The following is a 17,948-nucleotide window of genomic DNA, read 5'->3' on the forward strand; positions in this document are numbered from 1 at the left end:
GTCAGCCTAGGTTTTCTTTGAAGAGAGAATGCAAGGAAGCTTGTTTTTTTCTGCCGAATGCAAACAATCACTTAGCAATTACCCCAGTATGAGAACATTTAAAGGTTAATCCACCCACACTCGAGAGCGCGAGTTCCCAGCCCTGGTCCTCGAAGGCCACAGAGTCTGCTGTATTGTTCTTTAACAAGCAATTTAGACCTTAAAAGGCAGGTTAAGGTGGGCAGGCTGTGTAATTAACTGCTTTAATTGACCAAAAAAGTGCTCGTTAACAATAAAAACCAGCATATCCCACAGCTCTCCAGGAGCAGCGTTTAGGAGTCTTGCCCAGGAGAGAATATACTGAAATAGCTCACTGGAATAACTGAACAAAAGTAGCTCATGGTTTTATTGCATGCATCATTTCCAAGTACAATGAGCAAGCTGAGACAACCCAGTATGTATTCAGATATCCAACCCCAGGCTATCTTTTTGAGCTATGGTCTTGATTGAGTTTGGTTGCGCTGGACATTACGATGACTCATTGATGCTAGGGTGGTACTATTTCAGAAATTCTAAATGAGCAAATTATTGTATGAAAATGACTAGATACATGTTTTAATATTTTAATATTATTAAGGTGGTTTTCTTGAGATTGCAAGATGAAAACCTCTGGATTCCAACCTCGGGATATCAAAAAACCACAATAATGTACAAGTTCATCTCCACCATGAAGTGTGTTGGTGAAAAGAGCAGCAGCACACAGTAACACACATAGTTTTAGCAGTTGCGCTTGTTCATTATTATTGTTCTAATTTAATACGTGTGATGGAAGGTTGTGGCTGTTCATTTGAATTTTGACACGCCCTAATCATACTGAAGCCAGAATGAGCCATCATAAATTAAATAGACATGGTCAGCCAAAAAAGTTAAAAATCAAAAAACCAGATATGTTGCATATTTTTCGACATCACAAACCAATTTATTTTTATTTTACCATGGTCGCAATGGGCCACCGTAGATTATCTCCCAGACTGTCTCGGTTTGTTTTCCTCTCTGTGTGGAAAGAGTTCCAGGATTATGAAGCACTGGCTGGAAAACCTGCCAGTCTAGCCCCTGTGGACTGAAGCCGAGAAACTCCAGAACACAGCCTTTTCAACCAACTGCCTTGAAACTATACAGATGGGCTGCAGAAGAGGACTAGAAGTGGGGTTATTCCCTTACTTCCAATGGTGACTGTACTAAGTCATGTGGGACTACTGAAAATACTGAGGGTACTGAAAGACCATTTCCTTTGCAAGACCAGCTATCCGTGGTACCAGCTTTCAATGGCGAATCACAAGTGTGAGGTGGTGAGGGATATTTAGAAAACCAATTGGACCCCAACAACACCCTACACCAGTTCATAGAAACCCCCCCATCTGTGTATATCCGACCGCAAGGGGTTCACTGTAAGTTGCGGAACCCGTTGCAACTTTGTCTAAACAACTGCGATTAAACGGCAATCTCCAGATAAAAAGTCCAGATAACACTAAAACTGAAGTAATTGTCAACTCCCTTTGCTTGGAAATTAATCATGTGTAATTAATAAGATGAGAACAGTAATAACTAAGTATAATTTACTGTTTTTTTGTTTGCTATTTCTAAGTTTCTCTAGGTAAATTACTAAATGTGGAGGTAAAATGCATGTCCTATAAGAGCTCAACGCCGGTAATCAGCATGGAACGTGTTTCGTGAATAGTTTGGCCTTGAAGGATTCCAGAGGCCCTGACTTGCCTGTGACTGTCGGCAAGTTATTTCACATATTTATAACTCTCGCCGTGGGGATATGTTTTCCGGTGTCAGTGTAAACAAAGGGCGTGCATGTATTGGGATTCCTCTGACCCCCCTCCCACAATTCCAGCATGTTACTCTGACATTAATCACGGGATCGTCCAGCTGATCCAAACATTAAAGCATTTCAGTTTCACCTCTAATGGCCTACAGAGTTTATGTGTATAAACACTGTTAAATTTATTGACTCATACCATCACTGGTTACCAGCACATTAGTAGTTCAGAGGCATCGGCAAGGAGGTTAGCATCTGCTATAAAACACGACATGACCGTTAAGGAACTACAAGAGTGTGATTATGTCCCTCGGCTTTTGAACATTGGTGTTTAACTCAGGGGGCTAATCGTACCTTGTTGTGGTACGATTAGACTTTGTGAACCAGTTTATGGTTCACAAAGTCTCACTCTCACAGTGATGATTCACTATTGCATTCTTCTGAGGGATATTCAGAAAGCCAGCAGTTGGCTGGGTGACTCATTCAGTTAAGGGGCCATGCTGTGGTGCAAGGATGAGCCGTGTGGTCTCGGGTGTGATCTAGACTGTGCCAACTGGCCAGTATCTCAAAAGGGTGTTGCGCGATTGGTGAATGTTTCACCCTGGAGTATGCAAGGTCAGTATGTCAAGGTTCAGTCAGTTAGGGGTCCTTGTGTCATCTCTCAATATCAGGCACACGTAGACTGCATGTCAAAGGCACATATGATAGGTCTTCCTCTGACTCCACTCTATACAACCTTAGCCATAGTCTGAGATGAAAACAAACAGGCTTGCAACATGACGTGTTTTCCAGAGGAGAACAGATGTCTACAATCTCCCAAATTGGGGCTGCAGTTTCAGATACTTACACATTACAAATTAGGTTGGAAATTGTACATGTTCAGCCTGACATTGAGTGGCAAATTAAAAAGAAAAAAAAGAACAGCAGTTGATCCTGACTAAACCAGTACACAGAAACCCTTCAGCAGTCTGTAATAACCTGTGCATCAGTATGCATTGTAATTCCCAAACTTTGAAGCCATTAGATTTAACAATAGTGGGCAATACATCAATGCACACTGTCAGCTACGGATTTTAAATCCCAATTACAGTTGTTAGATTTCCAATGTGTAAAACAGACAAACTCTCTCAGTTGTCCCTTTTAAACTATTAAAAAAAAAAATACAAATCTGGTAATTAAGAAATAAATAGAAACATTTAATTTATTATTTAATTCAAAATGATTAATCACAATAATGTACATATTTGCAATGATATAGTCATTAAGCTGAAGCAGAGATATTGTGGTGTTCAAGACCAAGTTGGGCACAGTGTTGAGTACTCTTTACATAAATTTAATTTCCTGACCACTACCCTACTGTTCTCTGCTCACAAATGCCTGTCATCACCACAGAGCTTCAGAACCTGCAATCAGAGATTTACTTTAGTTGAGGAAGAGTGATATGATGAATGGATAAGAACTAATCCTGCCGTTTGGTCCATTGTAGTTTATGCGTTAGACCACAACTGCATATGAAAGGCACTTCCTCTTTTCTAAGCGGAGCCAACAGAAGCCCCACCCATAAAGGCGGATGCATGCAAATGTGGGCCAGGAGTGAGGTCTTGAGGCTGTGAGGTCACGCGAGTGGTGGCAGAAATGGGATCATTGTTGAGGATTACTTCCATCAGTCATGTGACCTGACAGCAACATGCCAGAGACACCTTGGAGCCAATGACATCGCCGGTTACCGAAGCTCATGAAGCTTAAAATATGTATGCATTATGAGTGTGTGTTTATATGTAGCAGAACCTGTATATGTGTGTTTGCATTATATTTATGTGAAATTGGATGTTTTTTTTTAAATAAGAATTTAAACGCTCTGCTCTTCAGAAAAGAGCCACAAATTCTTTATGAAAATACCGGCCTGATCCTAGATCACCACTATGTGCTATTCAAATGTGAGCTGCCATTTCACTGATGATATGCCATCAAAGTTGATAATATACCAAAATTTGTTGAAAAGGTGTCAATAATTTATTTTTATCACTCTATAACAGGGGCCAATTGTCATCCATCTATCCATCCATTATCTATACCCACTTATCCTGGTCAGGGTCACAAGTCAATTATCATCATATAGTATTTTACATTTAAAAGAAAAAAGAAAAATTGATTGCCTCTAAATGAAATCTTGAATATGCCAATACAATGTAATTCAACAAATTATACTTGCTTTCATCATACTGCACATTTGAACACATCTGTCTTGGCACGTATACATGGTTGCCATGTCAACAACAGTGTTGTCATTTAGAAGGGACAGTAGTTTGAGTTCATACAAATGGATAAGCGTAATTTATTTCATTACATCCACTATCCTCATTGCCTAGATTTTGTAACTATCTGGGATCACAATTCCTCAGGTCCTCAATGGCAATCTCTGTTTTTTTTTTTTTGTTTTTTTGGCTCCCTGTGACAGGTTGTTTTTAAAATCCTACGCACGCCCCAGGTATATGAAGAACATTTTTCATACAGATCACACAAATATTTGAATGACTTTAAAAGTCAGTTGAATAATTGTTGTCGTGATACAGTATATTCATGAGCAAGTTAAATGTGACAAGTTTTTTTCTGTTTCTGCTTTGGTATTAGTAATAGTGACATCAAACTACACTATCTTCTACCTGTTTGTCATTGCCTCATTTTGATGTCTCGGCAGAATAACAATGAAGGGGATATTTTGTCTCCAGTCCCCCCCCCCCCCCTCCCCACATGTGTTGTGATGTAGATTTTCTAGGTTTTTCAGACAGGTGCAATAACAATCTCCCCTATATTGCATTCAAGACAAAGAGGGATTCATGGGGATGGGCCTGAATCCAAAATGTGGTTTTACGATTTAATGCAATTAATCATTCATCTTTGTCTTCAATAATTTAATTCAATAAAATGATGATTTGGCATTTATGCAGGCTAATATCAAGGAAGAAAAAATTCTAATGACTTTAATTCAATTTTAATTTATCTGCTGAGAGATGTTATATGAGAGGAGATCAGAGGTTAAATTGCACATCCTTGTTATAATTTACAAATTTGTGTGCACAACATGCTTATTATTTTGTTTCAATGGAACATAAGATAATTAAATCAGTATTTGTAATCAAGAGGAAGAAAGTGCTATCTTCTGTAAACCCCCTCTTTCCCTGTCTGTGGCTAATTGCATTTAAGCTTGTTAAGTCCATCTTAATATGTCAATGTCAATGTGCCTCCTTCAAAGGTTTGTGTGTGCAGGAAGGGGGGGGATACCAGTGGTCTCTCCCACAATGCACTTGGGACAGCTAGAAGAATTCTCTCTCTGTGTGTGTCTCCTGCTCCCCCCTCTGTCAGTCTCTTTTCCCGTCCCTCCCTCTTTCTATCCCCTTCCGTCCATCCCCCTTTATTCTTTTCACCCTCTCTCCACCGTCTATTTTCCACCTCTATCTCTATCTCCAGCATGCCATGATTTCAGCATGTCACTTCAGACGGGTTGAGTGAGGAGCCAAACGGTTCCTTCTTCCCCCTCTCTCCTTTTCTCTCCCCTCCTTCCCTCTTTTTCCCACCTTCTCTCTCTCTCCCTCTCCCTCCCTCTCTCTCTCTCTCCCTCTCTCTCTCTCTCTCTATCTCTTTCTCCCTCTCTCTCCCTCTGCCTCTCCCTTCCCAGTTAGAAATGCTTTAGTATCTCGTTGTAGAGGGATCCGGTGAGGAGCCGGCCGTCACGCTCGCGGTGGCGGACGTGTGCCCGCTGGGGGAGTTCCCGTGCGGTAACCTGTCGGTGTGCCTGCCCCAGCCGCGCCACTGCAACGGCGTGCAGGACTGCGCCAACGGAGCGGACGAGGAGAACTGCGGTGAGCGTCGCGCGCGCGCGGTGGACGGGCGCCATCCAGCCAGAAGAGAGGGCACTGATGCTATCGTGGCTTTGATCTCATCCCCCTGCCGCTCATATCTCCTAGCTACCGTATGACTTACAGATAGTGAAAATATACGCGGCCATCATTTGATGTTTGCTATTTGTCCCCCGAAGCTTTGGACCTAAACCTCATCAGATGGGCTGATTTACATATAATTGATATTTAATTCAAGCACATTTCACACTCATAAAAAATGACCTATTTTGTGAGAGGACTGAGGGAAGCACGCGTCTTGTTCAAGAGAGCGGGCTGATGGGACGGAGGGTGTACTGCCACCAGTGACCACCCAGCAACATGAGCTCATCACTGATATTTCTGGATATTCATTTTTAATGATTTCCTCGCCTCCTTCTCCCTTCTCCACTTCTGACAGTTTTTTTTTTTTCTCACATGGGATTAGAATAATAAATATCCAATGCAGAAAGAGAGAGAGAGAGAGAGAGAGAGCGAGAGAGAGAGGGAGAGAGAGAAAGAGAGAGAGAGAGAGAGAGAGAGAGAGAGAGAGAGAGAGAGAGAGAGAGAGAGAGAGATCAAATAATTGTGCTTCCCTTTTAAAAACAAAGCACTAATTTGTCAATGTTAATATTACATTTAGCTACACATGTCCATGTGTTACATAATATGACATTGATACATGCAAATTGTAAAGGAAAGGAAAGAGCGAAACAGAAAGGAAAGAGAGAAAGAGAGGCAAGGAGATGCAGAAACAGTCACCAAAAGTCACAGGAGGCACTGCTAAAGCTATTTAGTCTGGTCCAGAAAGCGGGCTCTTTTCTGACACCTAGAATGAAGGACTAGTGACCCCATTTTCAAGAGCAGAGGCCAACTACTGGGGCATCTGTGTCAGCAGCAATCTGTGAAAGACATTATAGAGCATTTCTTCTGTAAAAGACAAGTTAGTTGACCCGGGACCAGCAAAATAGGAGTAAGAGTGTAAGACATAATGGACATTACCTCATGAGCTTAATTCCTACAGAATTTGGTACAGGTTAGATGTGTGTATATAAACACTGTATTGTGACACTTGCAAGATTTGCATTCTATTGAAAACTTTTTAAAAGCAAAATAAGGTCAGAAAATGTACATCAGAGTGAATATGTTTGAAGATGTGTTTGTTTTTGATAATGGCACAGTGTGCAACAGTAATAATTAAATATGTGACCATGATTCAAGTTATGACCAAGCCATAATATTAACTGTTGGCAAGCAACTGATAATATAAGACATTGATGTTTAGTTGTATTGTACTGTATATGCGCATGAAAAACATAATTCTATTATTATGTGCATGAACACTCATACACACTCACAAACATACACAAATGATACATTCGTTATTCCCTTTTACCCATTTCCCCCCTTACTGTCCACAGTTGATAACAGCGGATGGCCTCACCTTTTTGATGCTTTTCAGAAGACAAATGTCCAAAAGTCAAAGGACTGCTGTGAGTAATATTATTTCTCTTCTTCTTCATTTACCAGAAGTATGCAGTACAAAGAGAAAAACAAGAAGTTCTTTGTGAGGCCATGAATATATATATATATATATATCTTGCACTTATGTTGAGAAAACAAGCTAAATTCCTTGCTAATTTCTTACTTCTGCAGTTTGTGTAAGTAGCATCACATATCAAGAAAGGAAACATATACACTACTGTATGCTACTACATATATGTCGTCCCAAGAATGTGAGAACATTCAGGGAATTCCTAAGTGTACTTATACTAATGTACTTGAGGTTTGCAGCAGCACTTGATTCTTCAGTGTCAAAATTCCCTATTTGTAAGTCCAGTCTTGTCCAAGAAGGGCCAGCATTCTAAGCATTCTGGGTAGTATGCAGGTATGTGTTTTGAAACACAGTTTTGGTTTTACTACCTGGCAGGAATCTGCTATTGGCTCATATGAATTATTTGCACATTTGCTATGGGTTGGTTTCTGTAGACAGAAAAACAAATAAAGGGATGTTTGCAATGGAATCAGCTTTCTAAGTGTTTTTTTTTCCATCCACTGTGCAGATTAGACTTTGTTAAAGATTACCTAATTGTTCCATTATTGCTTTAAGTCTCAGAACAAAACAATAGATTTCTAATTAGGGAATGAGGAGACAGGTGCTTCAAATTAGTTTAAGTGTCATGTAGTTAAAAGTCAAAAGTCCCCTTTTTTACATCTGTTATTAGCACACACACATCTTCACTGACACCTCGATTTCATCTCTTAACGTTTGACACCAGCATTTAAGCAAATTCATTAAGAGATGCAAAATTCATATTAGCATCCAATTAACAGTAATCTATTTTTGAGGTTGTAAAGAACAAATAAATTAACAAATAGAAAAAATAGCATTCACATGGACCAGTAGTGAGAATGCCAAGGTAAACACATATATATATATATATATTTTAGAGCTAAAATCCCTGAAGCACAACACCATTGATTGCTTGTGTGTTTCCAAACACTATGCCAATAGCTAGAATTGAGTTGATGTTCTGTTTAATCCACATGATAGATTGATTTCCAAACTCTGCCTTGTTCATTCAGGTTACGTTTCTTTTGGCTTTATTGACAAACCTCACTAGAATCCTCAATCCTCAGTCCTCACTAGAATCCTCTTAATGGGTTTCTGACTGCCCATTTGACTGTGGTGTTGCAGTGCTGGACATGTTTCCAGAAGCCTGCCACTGTGAGGACCGGAGGGTGAACTGCAACAGCAGAGGGCTCCGGGATGTTCCGGCGGTGTCCTCCAACGTCACCGCGCTGTGAGTGACGTCACTCCCCATCTGCTTCACCGTTTCCTCCCTCCACTGAGGGTTTAATTCATCATACCACCCCCTACTACGCAGTGACATTTTCAGAGGAAACGACCATAGAAATGACACTGGCCTTCACCATGTCACTAGTTTTGATCCCGCACTCTCTCTAGGGAAGGGATCTCAAACTCCTGGACTGCAGGGCGGCAATGACTCATCTGGATTTGTCTAAAGAAGTAATCGACAATTTATTTATTAGCAAAGTACTTCCCCGGAAGTTGTGCTGACTTTCCTCACAACAGAGGGTCAACATGGTTGTTCTCCATAAGTCTATAAGGCTATTAGGTGACACTGCTGTATCACTGGTTGAGTGATTAACTGGTAGGCCCTATTAGCACAATTATCAGTGAAGGGTGATATTCAGTATTTCAGTTTGATTATCAACTGAATTGATTGAGCTGTAACTTTCAGTCTCAACATGAAAATGTGTAGTAGATAGTTCTCTCCACTACAAAGCTCCACACTAAGGTACTAGCTGTACCACTACTGAATCAATGAAATGAAGTTGCAAGGGTGTGCCAACATTAGTCTCAATATCATCAGAATAGTAAAGCCATCATGCAAAGAGTTCACATTTCCCCACACTCTAGTAAATGCAACAAATAGTAGTAGAAATTGCCGAAATGATGTTCTTTATTATAGCCTCTGTAATTTTAAAATCCTATAATTTCCATTTTTCAATGTGGTGGATCAAGTCAGCTTAAAACATCGGATCTCCGCAATCTCATGCTTTCAGTTTTTTGTCAGTGACTGTCTGTTATACGGAAAATCTCTGATCGGTTGTGGCAGAGCAGAAGATCAGCAGCTTAGTTGTTCTGTTCAAGTTTAAAATCAGCGGGGCTGCTACTCAGATGATGAAAGGTGTCAGCGATAAAAAAAGAGCTGATAATGGCTCCTCATTACAAATGCATTGCAGTCACCGATCTTGTGCTGTGCCACTGCTTTGAAATGTCACTCAAGTGCCACACATATTGAGGTCAATACTCACCATCAGAGGGGGCAGTTAAACTATGATTACGGTTACTTCATCTTTGCTTAATATACATCAGCATTTCAGTATGCATTTCATGCATACTACCTCCACGCAATGCTATAGTATACGGAACATGAATACTGTTTACCCTCCAGAGATTCAAGTCACAGCTCAGAATTCTATACATTCATATTTATTTATTCCATTGAATATTTTAAAGTTTCCGTTTAACTTTGATATTTTTTCAGAGCGGATTAATGCCGTCCTATCCCTGAGACAGTACAATCGCCTTTTCAAGGGGCTTACCTTTCATTTGTAGCCATACTAGCCCTGTCAGCTCAGCACGCCAGCATTTATAACATTGACCTTTTTGAGGAGACAGCAAGCTGTCGGGCCATGTTCCCTCCATCACCGTCAACACTCAAAACCTGATGACAGAAAATCATACGAAAGGAAGAAGGAGAGAAAGCGGCAGGATAAAATTTGAAGAGAAGGATACAGACTGTAGTCAAAGACGATGGGAAACAGCCCTGTTGCGGAAGATGAGATTGTGTTTATGTGGCCCCCGCAGTCATTTCCCTCCAAATACTTTACCACAGCGCCCTCAAACTCCAGTTTCATAAAGCCACAGTGTCCGCAGGTTTTGTGATTTCCTTTCATTCATCTGTCAGTATAAGCCCCAGAAGCCAGGTGTGTGGACTGTTTAGCCAATCAAGCACTTAAGTGATGAAACACACTACAGTATAAACCAGCAGCTTTACAATCTCCAGGAGAGCAGTATGAGATGGGTGAGTTGACTCACCTTTCATCACTGCCAGTGTGTACCCATGATTTGGGTGCAGCATGGCAGCAGTAATTCTCTTCGAGGGCAAAATGAACATCACTTGACGCACAACCTCAATACCGTGAATGTGGGAAGAGTGCTAAAAGTGAAGTTTATAAAGTTAATAGTAAAGTTAATGCTGTGAGTTTTTTTTTTTTTTTTTCCTTTCAAAAAAAAAATGTAATAAAAGTCACACTGCGCTTTTATTCACTCAGAGGGCAATTTGAAATGAGCATGAGCTGAAGGCCTGGAAAACACATTCAGTGTGTGGCAGAATGCGACCTTCTTTTGCGTTTGCAGCAAAATGGCCAGAGCCAAGTGATTTTCAGCAATTTGTACCTGAAGTACCCAACCGAATATCGATACAATTTGTCAGTTTGAAATCCAGTGAAAGTACACTCAGTAGTTTTGTATAAAAATGGATTGCACCAATGAACAAACAGCAGTTAGATTTAAGAAGCACGGACACTTTCTGGAAAGTGTCGATCAGCCAAAAGCAAAGCTTCTGTCTACTGTCAGCGAAAGCCTCAGTCGAGTCGGCAGCCTTGCAATGCTAAACAACTTTATCACTTTGGCACATTTGTATAACAATATAAGAGTTACTTCCTGGTGCTGCACATGGTTGAAATGAAAACAAGTGAAAACAGATTTTTTTTTCTGGGTTTGAAGCAGAAAGCAGAAAACACTGCATGTACTGAATACACTTATCGGAGGTGTGGAAGTTTCATAAAGACAATACTTTCTACACCTCTCTCCACCTGGCCACCAAACATCCCCTTACATTTAACTGGCTGTTGAATCTCTTGCAGTCCCTTCCCACTTTAATTCTATTGGTTGTCACTGAAAATGAGAGTTATCAATTGACCTGGTCAAATTAGGACAATTAATAATGTGGGGATGTCTTGGACTCCCCAGGGGCTCAGTCAGTATGGAGCGAGCAACAAGCACAACGTACATTGTCCTAGAGTTAGGGTTAGGCTGATTTAGGGTATGGTAGGTACCCAGTAGTCTGTTATGGTGGAACCAGGGTTCAACCAGGGTTCCTTGGAATAATGCAGCCTTAGTTCCTTCCACTAAAAGTAGCAGCCACCCACAAGCTATAAGCTGTCATCAGTGAGTCATACAGCTCTCTTACTTTTCCTATATTTTCCAGCTATAGAGTGGTATTATGGGCCAACCTGCTCTACAAAGGGACAAAGGTATAATGAGGCAGGCTGGATCTGATTTTGCAGTGGATTGTGGGAATCACAATGATTTCAATATAAACATTGTCTTTTCTTTTTTTTCCATCCAGTGAGCTGAATAGCAACCAGATAACATCCCTTCCCCCGGACCTGTTCATTCGATATTGGAATCTTGAGAGGCTGTGAGTGAGAGCTTCTGTCACTATTGACCTCTGACCCATAATTATTCTCCCAGGGGTTTGTTGTTGTTATTCGGAGGTGGTAATATCCAGGGCCTAGCTCAGAAAAAAAAATGTGCATGTGTGTGCGTCTGTGTTTGCCTGCATGCAAGTGCATGCATATGTTAAGTGTATGCATCCATGTATCAGGAAACGAGGCTGCATTTTATATATATATATTTTTGTGTGTGTGTGTGTCCTATATATATATATATATATATATATGAAGCAATACTGTGAGTAAAAATGATTTGTTGTGCTTAATATTGTGTTAAACAGAATAAAAGCACATGAAGTAATTATGCAAGCATTTCAAAGCACTACAAAACAGAGCTAGAAAATATAAATAAGTTTGAGAATACTGTAGATGATGAAATTTTCCATTTTTGATCATTGTAATGTTTTAAAAATAAGTAATGTTTCAGGAGCTTTATTACATTTATTATTTTTATGTTTTCACTGCTATTTCAAGAAAAAGGAATGTTGTTCAAAGGCATAGAGATTGTGCAATTTTTCGAATCCTTTCTATTGAGTGGTGCACTATGAGACAATTAAGAGACTGAGGAACTCATCTGAAATAGATGGTCATTTTATGGCATACTGACCAAAACAACCTTTCAATTACACTTTTATAAAATGCTTCCATAGTTTACCTGGCTGACTAACAGCTTACATTTTATTTTTCTGGGCCTAAAACTGCATTAAACTGCATAACTGTGTTAAATAATCATTTGAAATGGTTTAAACCTTTTGCTATCACTAAAATGTCTACAGATTGTGGGCACTTAATAAACTAAACCATCAATTATAAGTAAATACAACCTCAATTTTCACCCACATAGTGCTTGTGTGACTTGTGTGCTTGTGAAGTCCCATTTGGCTCAAAACAATGTTTGGATATAAAAAGCATTATTGGCAGTGTGCGGGCATCTTGTTTAATTTGCATTGCGTTATTTTACCCTGCACCTGCTTTGAGAGTATTTGAGATGTTCGTACTCAAGCCTCTACATAGCATCAGAGGAATAGCAATTAAGGCGGTAGCCATAGCCGCTGCCTCCTCAGTCACTGGCTGCATGGATGGGTCGTATGAATTGTGCTGGCAGGGAGCAAATGGAAAGGCAAGTTTACGGGCCAGATTGCAATGCTGTGAACTGCAGGGTGTTAATAATGAGGGTCAGCAGGGTGTCTTACCCTGTTACGGCACGGTTATAACGTGTGAATGGGCTCCATGGTTTGGTTTTGAATCTGGACCATGCCAGTGCCAACTGTGACTTGTGTCCCCACAGGGCAGAGCATAATTGGCTGTAGCATCATGAAGGGAGGGAAGAATTTCCGTCAGCAGGTTATCTGTGTCTCATCACAAATTAGCGAAATCTCTCAGTTTAATTGGGAGCCCACAGTCTGTCTGCCAGAGCTGGCCCTAGGGTCTTTGGTGGCCCTGAGCAAGAATGATGTTGTGGCCTCAAAGTTCTCCAACGTAAACCACACAATTGAATTGTGTGGCTCGGGGAAGTTTGTGGCCCTAAACGACTGCATAGATTGTTTATGCCAGCAGCTGGCTCTGCTGTCTGTTCAAGGTATACACAAAGTGTGCTATTCCAACTCAATGTCTGTGCAAGCTTAACTGTTGAGCAAAAAAGGTCATGTGTTGTCATGCTGTCCTGAATTAACAGTGGGGGGTTGCAGAAATGAGCATGAACACATTTTAGGCATTCCAAACAAGGAGGACATACGGGTAAAATTTTTACAAAGTAAAAAATGTTAACAAATAACTTATAAAATACTTTTCAGTTACCATACTGAATATAAGGCCAAAGGAAAGTATTTGGGAGTAATGCTTAGACTTCAGTTTCTCCACACTCCACACAAGCAATTTAGAACAGTTTCTAATAACACATTGTGCTTGTCACTGTTGTGTAGGAGCCAGGTCAAATGGATTGCCATATTACTTCTTTTCCATAAGCATTGCATATTTTCTTGTAACAGCTCAAAGTTCTGGTCTGAAAGACAAAGGGCATGTTAATGATTTGGCAGTAGTGTGAAACAAACATGACTTTATTTAACGATCAACAGTGCAGTACCAAGTAACAAGTTGAGATCTCTGAGATATGCTTGTCATTGTTGTGTACAAACCAAGCAAAATGAATCACCATAGCTGTCCTTTCATATCCCTGTTAAGCATTAAGAGTAGATTTTTTCTGGGAACTCTGTGTAAATTGATATGACTTTTTGTGGTGCGCAGTTACTATAAATTTGCTCGGTAAGATTCAGTGAATTCTAAATTTCAAATACAGTAGATGACATTCACTTGAAATAGATATAAACAACCTGGTACTGTCTAGGATTCGACAAATGGGAAACCCAAGATAGGTATAATTTCACATTGCAGAATGATAAATCCAACAGGTGGTAGTTACTTTATGGAAGCAATCATGCATTGGCAGTGACTAATATATTAGATCAAACATATTTAATAATAATGTCATTTCATGACATCAAGAATATTTGCTGCTGATCATATGAATGTTCAATTGAGCATGTTGATAAAAACCCAGACAAAATGTAAATTGTAAGAGTCATAGAGGCTGTCTTTATAAAAGGGGAATAACAGAACCTGATGACCCTCCCCCCCCCCCTCAAATTATCATCAGTAGAAATAGAATACATGCTGAGCGTAAAGTTTTATCAATCAATCAATCAAGTAATGCAAGTAAATGCAGTTCAAACTGCTTTGCTTTTCATACAAATAGTGATGCTATAATAATGCTTTTTTCCTTACAAAAAATATTTTATTATTATTATTATTATTATTATTATTATTATTATTATTATTATTATTATTATTATTATACAAAGCACTGGCCCTTGCTTCAGACATAAATACCATGCTTTTCCCATTTTATTATATGTATTCTCTATTTGCTTGCTTTTGATCTCAGATCAAAGCTTGAAGATGCTTATAATAATGGCATTTCTTGTGACAAAGATAGGGTGGGCTGACTTATACATACCCCCTCCCTGCAGGATAAAATGGGTGGGTTGTGAACTTGTGCTTTGCACAAAGGAGAATATGAACTTCAAAGCATTTCTTAAAAGTGCAAATGCAAAAATGAATAAAACTATTAAGCCCATAATGAAAGAAATCTACCAACTGAGTCCAGTGGTTTTTTGCATGTCATGAATGGGCCCATATGCACATTGCACATTTAGACACATTGAAATCAAATAGAGTCTACAAGATAGCAAACTTTTCAGGGAGTCTGGATTTATATCAAGGTAGTGTTTACTTGCCTTTTTATACTGCATAAAATCACTTGGCAAGAGAAGGGCGCACAGAAGCATTACTCTTCCCATATATAGGATGTATGTGAAATGAATATGGAAAAAGTGCACCATTGAAATTTGAAAATGTAGCAACCAAACACTTGCACATAAAATAAATTTGGCTTTTTCTTTCTTTCTTTCTTCTTCAGGCACTTGCAAAATAACAGCATTAAGTCGATATCCAACCGGGCTTTTTCAGGACTCTATCACCTACGGAAACTGTGAGTCATGCTTTGGTTCCATCAGGGTACAAAAAAAGAAAGGTTTGTTTTTTTGCTTATAGTGCTTGATAATAAAAAAGTAGCTTTGTGTATTCAGGCAGATACACTACCAATCCGTGTGCATGCATGCGTTCTCATGTGTGCGCATGCATATATATATTCTCAGATTTCTCAGTCAGAACAGGATCACCAAGCTGAAGACTGGAGTTTTCAGAGATCTTCACAACCTGGAGTGGCTGTAAGTCTTTCTCAGAGATGCACTAGCTCAAAGACACTGAAAACCAACGGCCGGCAGTACAAGTGCTTCCCCGAGAACCTCTTTCTCACTTATCTCCTTCCTGCAACATTGCAAATTTATGAAATCCTTCAACTCTTACAATGTATGGAATTTCATTGTATTCATAGACAGATGGTTTATTTCCATTGTATAATGAATGAATGCTGTGGGGTGTTGTTCCCTCTGGTACTTGAACAATACCATGACTGCACAGTCCAGTTGGTGGACTGTGAAGGAATAAGTAGGCCCAGCTGGCTGAAGACTGTTCAGAGATATTGCGGATTTGCTTGTCCTTGTTCTCCCAAATTTATTGACAAATACAGTAGCAGTGGGAGGGGGGTTGTAAAATATGAATTGCCTGGTTTTATATTTAAAATATATCTGTTTATCTATTTATTCTCCATACTCTCCCATTGAATCTAATTACTTATTTTGTTTGATTTTAGGATAATGGATGACAATAAAATATCTTCTATAGGGCAGAAGTCATTCATAGGCCTGAGTTCATTGTTCTTCTTGTAAGTATGATATCACTGTGGTAGACACCAGTCAGCTTAAGGAAATAAATTCCAGAGCAAGATTTCTATGTATTATAACCTTTATTACCTGTCCCTCATCATCAGACTCATCAGAATTATATATGTGTGTGTGTGTGTGTGTGTGTATGTGTGTGTGTGCATGCTTGCATGGTGCCCTGCATGGAAATGGACAACAAAATTATAGATTATAGATTTACTTCCACCTCGTGCCTGATGTGCGACATCTCCGTGTGTGAACATATGGCATGTGGGGTGTTGATTTCAGCACAGGAGAAGCACAGTAATGAGGGGTTTGTTGTGCATTTTCATAGCAATTAGTGAAGACGTGAGATTTCTCCCATCCTTGCTGTCAATTTGCATTAAGGCTGATCCAGGGCTTGAGCATGCAAATTCTACTCTTTCGGATTTTCAGGTCTATGCTGAACAATTCACTGGAGCATCTGCCAAAGAAGTCCTTCTGCCTAGAAATGCCCAAGCTCAACTGGTTGTGAGTAGCATTGACGTGAACCCTGACCTGGTCCTGCATTTGTGTATTGTAAAACATTATTGTGCCAATGGAAAAACTTTTCAGCATCTCATATAAAGTTGTCATAGACAACATACAGCATGAAGGGGATACAACATGGGCATAAGACTTATTTCTGTCAAAAATATACTCATTTTTTGATTTTGCTGTCCTTTGTGAAGCACAAGGACTGATTCTTTGTGGTGATGCATGTGGTCACAATTTAGAGTCAGCTTCACTTTAAAGGCTACTGCCTTGATGATACCATTGCTGTGATTAAGTATGCTGGGACATGTGGATCATTAGCCTTTTCTGTTTGGAGGGTTCTAGTGAAGATCTTTCATTGATATTGTGGGTTTGTCTTTTCTGCACAGGGAACTGGAAGGTAACAGGATTTCCACCTTGATGAGCTCCAGTTTCCAGGACTGCAGTGCCCTGACTGTCCTGTGAGTTTAATTTATTTATTTTTCCTTGCCACACCCAAGTATGTGTCACTGCCTGTCTCTGGCATAGTCTCATATAGCCAATCCACACTAGAACAGTGCCACAACACTAGAAAGGCCACATTCTTTTTATTTCCTATTACTGCCATGCCTGATGCCTTTTTGTAATAAAGAACACAACTGAATCAATTTCAACATTAGTATTTATAAATTATAGCGGTTATGTTCTGTAGGCTAAGGGGGAAATGGATCAAGGCATATTACAGGCCCATTGAGAAAAGTTATTTCTTGAGTCATAATGAATCCAAAATGCTTCTGCCTTCCCCTGCTCCTCTTACTCATCAATTCAGCAAAGAACGCCCAGCTTTGGTGGTTTGTGTAAGCAGGGATCGCACACAAATCAGTTCTATTCCATATAGTTGTCATGTGGCCTATTCAGTTTCTTCGAAGTCTCCGTTTCAGTGAAACACTGATAATATATCAGAGGCATTATCTCTGTGGAATTATCGTTTCTATGACTACAACATCAACTATTATTCATCCCCACCCTATAATCTTAATCAGATTCATCACACGATTGCTCTGAATGAATTTTGGGTGATTATATGTTTGGAATTAGTTTTGATAGCGCTTCATCAAGCAATTTGTATCAAAGCGTTGGTCATTCATATGCTGTTGTGAGGAGAGAGCAACACATTCACACCTGGGTATTAGCATCTGTTTCAAATTGTCTGGCAGGGGTGCTTTGTGAAGAAAATTATACAAACTACCTGTATTTAATTACTCAGTCAATTTTTTAGAATTTTAAAAAATGCGGTTATTTTAAGCAACCAAATATTAAGGAGAAGTCATAGAAGCAGGAGGGTATAGCATTTACAGTGTTGGAGTAATGTTCATTTTAAAGTTT

General features: G+C 39.6%; 1 protein-coding gene across 1 annotated transcript in view; it reads left to right on the top strand.

The window, feature by feature from the left end:
* LOC135250248 (relaxin receptor 2-like) overlaps positions 1–17,948 on the top strand; it is a 32,654-nt gene that overhangs the window by 2,112 nt on the left and 12,594 nt on the right. The window contains exons 2-10 of the mRNA XM_064326346.1: positions 5,509–5,664; positions 7,101–7,172; positions 8,378–8,483; positions 11,625–11,696; positions 15,206–15,277; positions 15,444–15,515; positions 16,001–16,072; positions 16,506–16,580; positions 16,973–17,044. Coding sequence (XP_064182416.1) covers positions 5,509–5,664; positions 7,101–7,172; positions 8,378–8,483; positions 11,625–11,696; positions 15,206–15,277; positions 15,444–15,515; positions 16,001–16,072; positions 16,506–16,580; positions 16,973–17,044 — 769 coding nt within the window. The remainder of the gene's footprint in view (positions 1–5,508; positions 5,665–7,100; positions 7,173–8,377; positions 8,484–11,624; positions 11,697–15,205; positions 15,278–15,443; positions 15,516–16,000; positions 16,073–16,505; positions 16,581–16,972; positions 17,045–17,948) is intronic.

This window comes from Anguilla rostrata, chromosome 3 (assembly GCF_018555375.3).
Source record: "Anguilla rostrata isolate EN2019 chromosome 3, ASM1855537v3, whole genome shotgun sequence".
Classification (NCBI taxonomy): domain Eukaryota; kingdom Metazoa; phylum Chordata; class Actinopteri; order Anguilliformes; family Anguillidae; genus Anguilla; species Anguilla rostrata.